We start from the raw sequence: 13,270 nt of genomic DNA, 5'->3' as shown, positions 1-13,270 counted from the left end.
CACCCCAAGCTTTAAAATGATACAATCTCCGTTGTTTTAATGATCAATAGTATCAAAAGCAAAGCAAAAAAAATGCAGATTCACAGGTTGGTTCAATTGGTTTGTGGGTGATAATTGAGATATAATAATATGTAAAATGGGTCTATAACCTTATTCTGGGGACAACTGAAGACACTGTAAATTGCACAAATACATTGACACCAGGTCTAATTTTCTCTAGAATGTTGTCAAAGTTTTAAATTCTGACAGCAATCAAGACATTTGGTTCAACTGTTTAACTTTTAGGTGAGTCATGTCTGCAGTCGTGTCAGTCCTAATATTAAGAGCTAGCTAAGAGAACTAAGAGCCTTCATGTCATCACTGATATGAGGACAATATCAAGATGTTCCCACCATCCACCATCCTAAAATATCCCAGTGAAATTTGATCATCTGATATCAAGGGTAACAAAATATCACATGCATTACCACACTCAAAGACACACCATGCCTTCAAAAGGTCAGCATTACACCATGTCCGAGAAGGCTTTTTCTCATAAAAAGGACAAGAAAGCTACCCTCAAATCAGTTTTCAATCAGAATGTGCAGAGTAATCGACCTGTTGTTAAGGACAGGGAACTAACATTTAGATCATTAAAATGGACACCACCGATCGTGCGTGAATGCAGGATGCCAATATTACTAGAAATGAATCTCAAAATGTGCATCTCAGCCACATAATGCCTAACCAGTAGTTTGATTAAATGTGTAGGTGAAACCAAAGTTTTAAATGATTTTAAATATCACAGCAGTCTGTTTTCACTGATATTAACCAGTGTGCAGCAGGGCAATTTAAAAAAAGACACGTTAAGATAGGGCTGCAATGATACCACATTTTTAAATATCCATACAATACTTGTAAAAATAAAATAAATATTGATACCAATTTGGATACCACAGCAACAAAAATAGCGTTCCAAGGCATCCAATATGGGCTTATTCCTTGTTTTCAATTACCCACAATGCAGGTAAACTCCTGCACACTGTCTAAAGAACACAAATACATGGGTAACTTTCCAGTACCAAAAAGTTGCCCATGTATTTGTGCAATTAAGATGGCTAGTATCAGCTTTGGCTTATTAATAGTACTGAAGATCTGTATTATTTTAAGGCTTTTGTAGCATCAATTACTAAAATAACAGACATGGTATCACATTAATACATGAGCAATGAAAAAGTATCAAAGTTTCAAATATTCTGACTACTATTTTCAATATTAAGAATTGTGTTGTCATGCTCTGAGTGTGTACTACACTAAACAAAACAAGCTGTAAATGCAAACAAGCTTACATATCTGGTTTAGCCTCCACCTTGTTGTCTCACAGGCCAATGTTGACTGATGTGCTCAGTCCAAGCCTATAATAAACTGTTTCATCACTAACGATTCATCATAAACTTACCTTGTGAAGAGGGAGAACAAGGAAAGCCCCGCCACCACTGGCCTCGATAATTATGGCAACGAATTTTGGGTTGACTGCACAGAAGGAGCTGTCCCATGTGACCCTTGACACCCGAATATCATCATAGCATTGGTCGTTCTTCACCGCTGCGCCAAAGACGTGACGGAATTTGCTCTGCCGTACAACTCGTCTCATCATATCTGTGCAAAGAGCAGAGAGGAACATGTAACATGTGCTTGTTAGAAGATGATCTCAAGGACAGAGTGCTGAGATGAGAAAGCATCAGCGAATAGGTTTAAAATCACAGTAACAAGATTACAGGTATACTTAGAGGAAAACTTAGATAAAAATCAACAGACAGTTTAGAAACTTGAGCTTTTCAAAAGACATGACAAAATAAGACCTTCTATCCACAAGCTCCTGCAAAGCTGCCAGAACAAACTGAGATCATATGTGAGCTTTTTTTTCTGCCATGGCAGATGTGTTTGATTCTCTCACTCTGCAAGTGTGTTCTCACTATCCCTCACTATCCACTGTCTCAAGGGTCTTTTGTGGGATTTATTAACAGCATAGCACAGATACTTTAAAACAAAAGGAGTATAAGCAATACATGTTGTGACTCAAAAATTTTATTTATACACGATATAATCGTATGGATATGTGGTGTGGTGACACAGATTCAATGGTTCACTCTTTAAAGCCTGGCTCAGACGATAAAAGTCAGGGCATGTCAGCTCACACTGTACGACCGGATCAATTACAACACACGACCAGACCTTGTTATTTAGGTGTTCACACCGTATGATCAGATTGTCAGGCACGACCTGAGAGCTCATTTTATTTCACTACCTTTAATTCTGTTGGCCAAGAGATTATTTTAAGCAAAAAGGAAGCCCCCTGAAACGTATCTACTCATCCCCATATCAGTTCTCCTCACATCTGGGATCATCATTAACCAATCAAGAAATGTAATTGTACACTAAATACAATATTGGTTAAAACGCATAATTTATTCATGTGTTATGTGTGAGCATTTGCAACAAGGGATTGATATTCAAATCCCTTCAATGCAAAGTATCATACCGTGCTAAAAATTGTTAAATATTTAAAAGCAACTTGAAATTTTCAGATTTCACAAATATACTTAATGAATCATAACAAAAGGAACAAAGAAACTTTACGACATTTCACAAGACTATTTTCTAAGATGAGCAGTTTATTTTCATCTTCTGTTGTGCCAACTATTAAACATCTGAAATAGTAAGACGCTTCCTCGTGGTACAGTTAGAAAGTGCTGCTTCCATAGAGAAATATGACATACTAATAAAATAAACTGACTTTGTAGCTGGTTCAGCTAAAATCTTCACCAGGACAAGAATCTGCTGGCAGACACAGAGCTTTGGAAAACAAACCCATTCAAACGCTACAAGTCCCAGAGCTCTGTGCTTACAATAACAGACCACTTCCAAAGATAACAGAAAGCTGGCCAGTTTCAGATAAATGGCCAGAACTAAGGTCCAAGCCAATCCAAAACCTAAAGAAATGTACTGTAAAATCTGTAGTATGAGTCACACCGGTATTATAAGAGGTATAAAGGGTTTAAACTTTGTTCCTGTGTGATGATTTAGCAAAGTCAACAACATGCAGTTTCTGTAGCTCTTTCTAGTAACATCTGTTTTCACCATGTGGAGTTTGAACTCCTCCTAGCTACGGGTACAGTAGTTAAGCTCTTAGCCTACGAGGATAGTTGTGAAGTACGGACCCACAGCCCGAAAGTCATGCTGCGCACCTCCGCTGGTTACTTATTGTCTTTAAATGAGGAGTCTTTTCAATCAAACCATCTCTCCACAAGGTTTAATTATTTAATAATATAACACATTTTTCTTTAAATGCAGGATTATGATCTAATGAGGGAGAAAAGCAGTTGAAAAGTGGTGCCGACAGCCTGGTCTGCATCGTTATGTGTCTCAGCCTTTGAGCAGTGAAGCGGCCGCTCGCAGCGGCTTACACAATGAATGAGAACTTTCAATGACGTCAAGTCGTCGGCTGCTGCACTTGCGGTAATGACAGTGCATGTCTCAGCATACTATACTCGTATAATGGTCGATCAGGTATATGGGACGCAGACTACTTTCTAGATGAAATAACAGGTATCAAAAAAAGTGTCTTATATATCAGAATTTACTATAACTTCTCTACAGATCTTCAAATCTTTATTCTTTTTATGACAGAGCACATGGTAACAGGCAGCTTAACAGCCTGATTCACCAACATGATAAAATCACAGAACAGGATGTGGGACATGTTTTGGTGGTTTTTTTCCATTGTGTGTGTGAGAGAGAAGGAGGGAGAGAGACAGAGGGAGAAAGAGGGAGAGAAAGGGAGACTGTGTAAATGAGAAAAAGACAGAAACAGCCAAAGGGAAAGAATGAGTGTGAGTGAGACAGGCATGTTTCTGAAGGGACAACAAACACAACACAAGCAGGAAGTTCTTCCTGTCAGGATGTGGGAGTGTCTTTACAGTTAAACTCTTCTGTAAAACATGTCCGTCATTACACTGTTATTCATGTCTCCAAACTGACTTTTGCTTAAAGCTGTAGTTATTTACGGACACTAAAGTGTTAATCCTCTCTAAATTTTGGATTTTCCAGTTTTCACTGGGTTACGTAAGAGTCTCTAAATCCTCCTCTGAACTCATCTGGATCAGAAGTGCATTCGTCGAGGAAACTAAATTTGATTACAGCTGGAAAGGCTGACGCAGACCAAGAGCAAATCACTGGCATCCGATTTTGAATGAACAGTCTCAAGAAATCCTTGATAGTTAAAATGACACTAAATTCATTTTAAGGGCATTAGAGGATCCTTTGACAAATATCTTTCAAGGTAAATAGTCTCCACTTTCACAGAAAGTAATCTGCAGCCAGGAACTAAGTAGAAACTGTTCAACCTTACAGAAATGAGATGGTAGCCTGGGGCAACACAACAAAGACAAGTTTGTGATGGTTGAGGACTGAGGCTTGCTTTCTTACTTTTTGTGCTGCAAATATGTCTCATTATTTTGCTGAAATAGGAGCTACATGTGAACAAACACCTAAATCAGCTACCTGTCCCATGGAGTTAAGGGTCAAAAATGGCCAGACAGGATTTGTTATGCTGCCGCTTTTACTTCTTCTGCTTTCTTTCACCGGAGGTTTGTAGTGTTTTTCTGATTATTACTCAAATGTCTCATCTTCTATAACTTGACATACTTAAGGTTGCATTACATATAAGATAATGGCAGTTGCAGCACTGACTTCTGGGTATGACCTCTGTCTGCATAAAGTATCAGGAACCTTACAGCTGGATCTGTGTGTGTAGCATAAGCATTTGCGTGTTAAATGTAATGGCATGGTCGCCAATGGGGAGACATACTACTTACTGTAACTCACTGATGTTGCTATGCGTTTATAAAACTAATGCAGTGATGTAAAGCCCCAGACATTTTAACAATGTACTGATTCTGCTGGTAAATGTTAGATGCTACATTTAGAGAGACCAGAACGGGACTTGATACAGCTTGCCACAAAGCCTTGTTTGATGACACACAGAAGAATATGGCTTCTGTCAGGGTCGCCCTTCACCAATGTCAGGGATGCTTATTCATGGCAGTATAACAATAAGTATTATTTGATCACATTAAAAATGATGACTCCATTGTCATTGCTAGAGTTTAACTACGTGCAAAAGCTTGGCTGAGAGTTTTTTGCATTGACATGGATAAGGTGTTGGAGGCAAGACAGAATTAAGTGGACAAGAGCTTGACAGTATAATTACATATCAATAACAATAGACAACATTGCAATCCAAAAATACACTTTTTTTTACCCATCCTCCCCTCTCTCTTTGAGTGCTGCTCTTCACACACAGTATTTAAACTAAGTCTTATCTGCCACAGGCAAGATCTAGAGTAAATTAGTCTCCAAGAAGCAAGAGATAACATTGTGTCAAACACTCAAGTAAAACATGCAAAAGAACAGCAAAAAGTTCAGTTTATGCCACTGGCAATTGCATGGTTGTTTGGTTGGCTGCAATCTGTCTCCAAGACATGTTTAGTAACACAGACATGCTGCTTAGCAACATCAGGGAAATACCAGCCAAGAAAAAAAACACAAAACAACACTTAAAACACGGTCTTATTTCGTGGAAAGCAGTTCTAATGATGGAATGAAAACAACTTTAAAATGTAGTTTATCGCTATTGCCTTACTTCACTGCTTTGAGGCTTCTCTGTGAGATTTAAGTAAGAAAAACATGATGGGCAGCTAAAAGCCAGGCTGATCAGAAAACCCTTGGAAGAGGTTCAAATGAAGTGCAGAGCTGTATTTGGAGTTTCTATTTAGCAATGATGCACAACTGTTAATTCTGAACTGTGTGAATTCCTTTGGTGATGTAGAAATAAAGTGCACCATCTTTTTTTTTTAACTGAAATGAAATGTAAACTGTTTTCCTCTGGCCCTTTAGGTGAAATGTGGATATGTTGCTATAACAACTATGTCTTTCCATGGAGGCAAAACTTTAAGGCCAACTGTCGAGTTAGATGAAGCGATGAAGGCTGATCCAATCAACCACAGGGTCACTTCTATTGATGACAACTCACACCAATGCTCAAGCTATTGAGCCTTGTCCATTCTTAATACAGAACCAAAAGGGAAAGGATCATCTCGCTCTTGGCTTTCTTCATCAGCAGCAGAATAGTACACTGTTTTATGCAGGAGAGATGTGCTGTTTTATCACCACAATAGTGTGACTAGACTATACAAAACAATCACTGCATTCTTGAGGTCAGTTCCGAGTCTGCACAAAGATCCCCAGTCACACAATCCTTTAGCTCGACAAACAGCAGGAAATGCTTAATATCATATGTTACTCTTGCAACAAAAAAACACTCTGAAGACATAAATGAGGCTAGTGATTGTTTATCTAAAAGTCGAGATTTTAAAAAATACTTCTGTTAAATCAACATCGACGAGATTGGGTTTGCTTTTGTTCAACGTGTAAAAAGTTTTTGCTAAATGAGAGTACAGATACTGGAGAGAGGGTTTGAGCAAACTGTTTAGGCTGCAGCTGAATTTGCATCAATCACTCTTGGTGAGTAGGTCGTGTTTGTGATGAAGCTGTGTATCCTAACAATCCTTTTCTGAAAAATATTGCAATGTTTTAGTCTCTGGTTGCTAACCCTTGTTAGATTTACACAGCCATTCCTTCCAGGGGTTCAATTTTGCAGGTAAATCACACCATTTCCAGTAAGTCAATCTTAACATTTATGTCTTCATCAGTGCACCTGCACATACACAAAATATCCACCGATCATGTCCTGGATTAGGATCCAAAGAACAAGCATCATCATCCCTGAAGCAAGTCTACAAAGAGACCAGGGATAACGGAAAATGATGGTGTGGTTCATTTTACTGCCATTTTTAATGGACTCACTGACATGCATAGCTGTCGTAAAACAATATAATCTATATTTTAGAGAATCAAACTTGCAGCTGGGCCAAGCTCAGTTTTTGAGCATAGCTTTGTGTACAGCTGACAGAGCTGCAGTAAATCACATAAGCTGAAATTATGTGATTGTACACTCAAAAAGTCAGCATTTGGGATGCCAGTTTAGCTCAAGAGTCGGTAGAGCGGGCGCCCCATATATTCAGGCTACAGTACTTAACTCCCGGCTTCAGTCCTTCAATGCATTTCCATCTACCATAGAAAGCCCAGTAACCATTAGTGAACACAGTCATTCTGAACAAAAGGAAACACCTAATTAACTGATTTTCCAAGTCCAACACAAAAAGGGATCCTTTCAGCCTAATATATACAGCAGCAAGACCTTCAGATAACCATTGGAGGTAATTTAAGGCAGTACTGTCTGCACATCATATATTAAACATCAATGTTTCCCCCAAAACAAGACTGTCACAATGATCATTGGCTGACATTTGAACGACACATTGTCAGCAGGGGTTCGGCTGAGGCAGCCCAGGTTGGCACCAGCCTGACAGACACAGCAGAGAGAGACTGACACACACCTCGAGGGAATCCTCTGCTACTCAGTGACACTCTCCTGAGATTTGCAGCTCACTGATCCAGCCCTAATTCAAGAAAAAACCCCTTAAGTATGTGTTGGGCGGATCAGATGAAAGTAAAGCCGTGTACCTTATTGCCCTCAAAGCCAGCCTAGCTGACCGTGATGTGCAGAGACAGAAGGAGGACCCCACAGCCTGAGGGAATGACCAGCAGGAAATGTGACCAGTGTGACACAGTTTTTAGTCTTCACTGCATTCCTCAACTACTTTTACATCTGCCAATTCTGTTGAGGAAATGTGTCCTCTACTGCAATCGTGGGCTTTATTCTTCACTTTTATTTGCAAATCATGCAGTCCTGCTTCTCCTTGTGTTTTTACTAAATGGTGCCTTATCAAGGATCAGTAGAATAAAACAGACAATCCTTAAATTCAAGAAAATAAGGAGGTGATAATGGTAGAATTTAACGCTTTCCTGTGTCTAACAGTCACAGTAGAGATCACTGCCTTTCATTAAACAAGGGGGGAATTGTTTAGCTCTGACATAAGACTGCAAAACAGCTACATAGAGGAAACGCATAAAAAAGGCTTGGTGTGGGCTCATTGTTGTTTACTATGCCAGCACTTTAACCCCGTAACATCTCTTATTACTGGGAGAACAAACTGCTTTTTAAGTCACTAGATCCAATATGTATCTCAGTAAGTGGACACCTAAATCAATGAAGCACAGGGGACAAAATCTAAAAATCTAAAATTTTGAGTCATCAGATATCATCTAATTTTGTAAATTACTTTGTAGAGACTTTGGAGCATGTGCATAAAACACAGAAGAGATTATTTCACATCCTCATAGGCGAGAGACTTACATAGCTGCCACATTCAGTTATGTTCACACATTCAAATTAAAACATGGGGCCACCCCATTCTGTCAACAGCTATTTGTCCTGGAACTGGTTTATAATTGACAGACCTCACAAATATCAAATTTATCAAGACATTGCCTCACCTTAAAAATAAATATACAATTGAAGGAACGGAAATTTTAAAGAAATTTAAGAGGACTTGAGCAGCTGTTTCAAGAGCAGTGTCTGGACAATGATGAGATTTTCTAATCCGCTTATTTAACGATAAATAATGGAAAATACTGCCTACTTTACAGCTCTGTGAAACCCAAGGTAAAGGCTTATTTTAAGACAATGGGGTGATCAAAACAGAAGTCAAACATGTCTTTTATATTCATCGTTTATATCTTTTCCAGCACCTTGTTTTTTTCTATGCATAAATCTCCCTGCGCTCTGCTTGTTCATAGTGAGCGTCATGACTGAGATGTGACATAACATGACAATCCCGGTCACAAAATGAGATGAGCTGATTCAGGAGAAGGAGGGGCTGTAGAATAATAACAGGACAAACAATCTCCACAACACAGTTATATCAGAATATTTCTACTCACTGTGTACCACTGAACACTTCAGTGCATGGAATAATCTCTAATACATGTCTATCAGCTATTATCACATAACAAAGGACCGTTATAAATATTTCTGAAATGGTATTAAATGTTGAATCGGATGAAAACAGATCTAGTTCTCAATAAATCGAGCTACAACAAAACAGAACAAAAACAATTAGGGCCTCTGAAATCAGATTTATATTTTTTATTAAGATGTTTCCCTTAAATTAGGAAGACCTCTGGTCAAAAATGTTTTGATTGCGATGAATTAAAAACTTTGTGGCATTTGAGCAAGTGTGCGGACAAATCTTCCTCAGTCTGCTGTTTTTGCACTGCCCTGCACCTTCGTGATGTGTGTCACTACTTCCTCTTTCTATTTAACTATTAAGCCACATTTTTTTTTAAAGACAAATCATTTTAAACTTGTGACAGATGAACTCAATTATAAATACTTCAATCTAAGACATTCGGTGTATGTAACAAATTTACATCAGTGCCTTGCTTTTGGTTATATGTAATGCCTTCCACGATACGAGAATATAAAACTTATGGGTTAGGGTTAGATATGATGGTAAAAATGTATCAATATTGATACCGGTTTCCTTGGATTTCTTCGTTCATCTGTTGTCTCATTCGGGTTCAACAAAACCAAACATCTGTGTCATTTACAACCATTTCATATCTTGAAAATGGCATGCATTTTACAGCCCAAGTTAATGTGGATACATGCTATCAGCAAATAAAACAAGGCCTAACCATTTTTCCTGGAAGGTCTGTTACATGTGTAGTTTTGTAATTCCTTTATTTGTTGGTGGTGTATTTCAGCATCGTTATGTCAGACGTCCCTGCAGAGTGTCTGCTAGTCTGATCTTGTTAACCACACAGTCTGTGCAGCAAAAATACACCCCTTTAACAAACGTTACACTAAAGTACAGGGGGGGATATAGCATGTGAAAAAAAATCTACATAATGGATATTTTTCAGAAGGTTTCATGTTATAACTGTAGAGAGGTAACAGCTGTTAATGTAACAGGCTGTACTTTCCCACACTTTGCAGTCCATGCTGCCCCTCGCTGCCACTACACTCACACCAATGATGCCGCCTCAGTGCTCCCCGTACACTGGCTGCCTTTTGCCTTTTGTCACCAAGACCACATGAGACGCCACCTAAATCCCCTTCCTGTAACCAAGGCCACGGACCACCATTGTAATCAGATTCCAGCTACATTCCGGTGCTTTATGCAACAATGAGATAAGGTGGTGTTTTTTCACCTCTCTCCAACCCCAAGTGACCATGCAGGCTACTGCTCTGCTCGATTCAAAACAATACATTACACACCAGTGTTTCAAGGAATGCTATTGTGTTCTTTTATAGTTTACAGAGGAAATGGGACTTGCAGACACGATACCAATTCTGCTTACAGTTGGACTCAGTGCCAGGCAACTTTTAGATGGAAGAACCAAGTACCAGCCTCAATAAAAATATCTCAAACATAAATAAAAATGTAAAGATGAACAGATTTCAAACACATATATTGTGTATTTATTAATAAAATGAATCGTGTTAGGCATTGAAAGATCGAAATAAGTCACCACTGGCAGTCAAAGCGGATGTTTTGCCAACTTCCTCATTCCAAAAGGAGGAAAAACCAACTCCTCATGTACAAAATTAGCAAAACATGTCAGAAAATGTGTGTTTCATGTGCTGCTGTACATGCCTTCAATTGTAATCAGACACAAACCAACTTTCCAATTCCTCTTCTATGAATGTGCTGTAAGACTTAAGAGACTAACTCCTAAACTTCTTATCCTACTTCAAGTCAAGATTTAAAAGAACCTCTTTTAAAGTCTTATATATTTACTCACAACAGGAAAAGCTCTAGGCTTTATAAGTGTTTGTGTACTATTACTGTTGTATCAGAAGCAATCAAACTCATCATATAAACCACTGACGTTGTTTCACTTGCACCTCTGCTATCAGATGAATAACAAAAATGACACCACCACAAGAGGGAGAATTCAAGAAGCCTGCCTATTGTTCTTTTAAAAAAATAACTCCTATGATACAGCCTGAGAGTACAAAGCATGCGTATTCCTCTTCCTGATCAGCTACTTCCCCCTCCCCCAGTGAGCAATGCAAAAACCACTGCTCCATTTCAGCAGATGTTGTCAGCTGTGGTGGGAAAGACCATTGGCGGAGACGGTGTTACATGCAAGCTACAAAGCACAATAAAGGTAAAAAAGTATTGAAGGGAATTTTAACTTCTCTCTTTAATTAAGATTGCAAACACAGCCATCAGACTTATTTCTTTAATAAAAATAAATATGACAGAAGCATAATCATATGGTCTACATAAACACCAAGACAGCCAATAAGCTGAGACAGACAACTATATAAAGTTAAAAGCATGAACTGTCTGTGGGCTGTGTCTCCCCTGTGTAAGCATAAGCTGCACAGATTTAGGCATGTGATCCTCTTCATTGCCAGGCTGGTCCAAACAAACAAACACTCTAATATGCTTAGCAGTTGGTTAATGAGATGTGTCTCCCTACCTATCCTCAGAAAAAAAAGTAACACCTAAACCTTGTTTGGAAAGAAATGCTGTGCATCAAACCGAGTAGGTAGATCATAAATCAGTAAAATCTTTACGTTGCTGAAGGTTTCTCATCAGAAGACTGCAGACTGAGATAACATCTCCACTGACAGGACTGGACACAAACTGAGGTATGTGAGAAATGTAAAAAGAATGCAATCTTTCAGTCAAACTGAGTTACAGAGTTGACCAGACATCCATCTTTTTTTTTCTCCACAGGATGCTGATTATTCAAGCAGACTGACATCAGAGCTAACTCTAGCAAGAGAGATCTCAAATTATACTCCTTTGTTCTAATGTGCACACTACTTAATCCGTGAAATAAGGACTAAACCATTACTTTTTAACAATTTCTGCACACAAAATAAAAAGTGAGCTGAGATGGTAAGCAGGGTTGAAGCTAGATTCAGTCAAACCTAACTTAATTCTAATTAGTATCATGAAATGGATTAATTGGACATTAATCTTCATGGTCTTCCTGTCACCAGTTTAAATGTTTTTTTTAAAATGCACTCGAGATTGCACCATAGCTGAAACCAGAACACTGTGCTGCAGTTGATAGGAACCAGCACTCCCTAACATCTCACGCTCAGTTTCCCTCTGCTTCCTGACCCACTTCCTCTCTCTCAACTCAAACATGTGAATGCAGGCTACGCACTTCTAAAGACCTTGTACCGCAGCACAACCAGCAGAGGTTGATGTGTCTGGAATGGTTAACAAGCCCAAACACAGCTGTTGTACGGTTGACTGTCGACCCCAGGGTCACGCTGTCAGCCCTCACCTGCTCTACATCCCACAGCGGGTCTCCAAATCCTGAGATTCAAAAGCTGATTACACACGAGTGCTGAGTAACCAAGTTCAAGAAAGAGGCCAAATATGCAAATCATGCTGACCTTTTGGCACACTGACCAGAGCCATTACAAGTCCAACTGGCCTATTGTCATCACGAGCAAGCAAATGAGCTGCTGTTGGCATACAGAGGGGTCACACAAAGGACTACTTTGGGTCAAGTTCCAGCCACTAGGACTTGCCTGCATAGAGACTGTTTGGGACAACCCATCGGGGATAGGATCATCAATAAAGATCTCCCCTTAAAACCTCAATTTCAAACGTACATTTTGGATAGGATACACTCCTATTCCAAAATAGTATTGTCACTTAAGAATTATTTAACTTCTACAAGCCGGGCTAATTCATAATACTTTTGGTTGAGACTTTGAATTTGTGAGTGGAGGGACTGAAAATGAACAAAAAGACAGATTCAAAAACAGGTTTAAACAAACGCATCCTTGATAAATGAAAATCATTATTTTTTTGTCCTTTGAAAATGTAAAGCCCTCACTCATCACTGTTTGTTATATGCACGTGTTGGATGGTCTTCTTTGTCCACACATACACTTAAACACTGGCGTATTCTTATCTTCAAGTCTATTTTAGGTCTGCTTCCTTCATACCTTCAGACCTACATCAGTCAAAAGAGTACATGGACTTACAATCTTCGATCCCTGGACCTTGTCCTGCTGTCAAAACTGAACAGGGGAAAAATGGGCATTTCAGTTTGCTGCCCCCTTTACTTTGAACAAATTACAAAAAGACCTGATGCTTTTTAAGACGATGTGTTAAATGACTTGGAGGGAGACACATCTGGTGGTAGATGTTCCCCCTGATGTATTTGTGGGTGATCTTGAAAATGTTTAGTCTCTTTTAATGTTTAGTAATTGTGCATCTTT

The 13,270-nt window shown here is 38.9% G+C and overlaps 1 protein-coding gene across 1 annotated transcript in view; it reads right to left on the bottom strand.

Moving 5' to 3' along the window:
- coro1ca (coronin, actin binding protein, 1Ca) overlaps positions 1 to 13,270 on the bottom strand; it is a 33,720-nt gene that overhangs the window by 18,969 nt on the left and 1,481 nt on the right. The window contains exon 2 of the mRNA XM_061039128.1: positions 1,439 to 1,638. Coding sequence (XP_060895111.1) covers positions 1,439 to 1,636 — 198 coding nt within the window. The 5' untranslated portion in view covers positions 1,637 to 1,638. The remainder of the gene's footprint in view (positions 1 to 1,438; positions 1,639 to 13,270) is intronic.

Source organism: Labrus mixtus, chromosome 5, assembly GCF_963584025.1.
Source record: "Labrus mixtus chromosome 5, fLabMix1.1, whole genome shotgun sequence".
Classification (NCBI taxonomy): Eukaryota; Metazoa; Chordata; class Actinopteri; order Labriformes; family Labridae; genus Labrus; species Labrus mixtus.
This window is presented reverse-complemented; position numbering and strand designations above follow the sequence as displayed.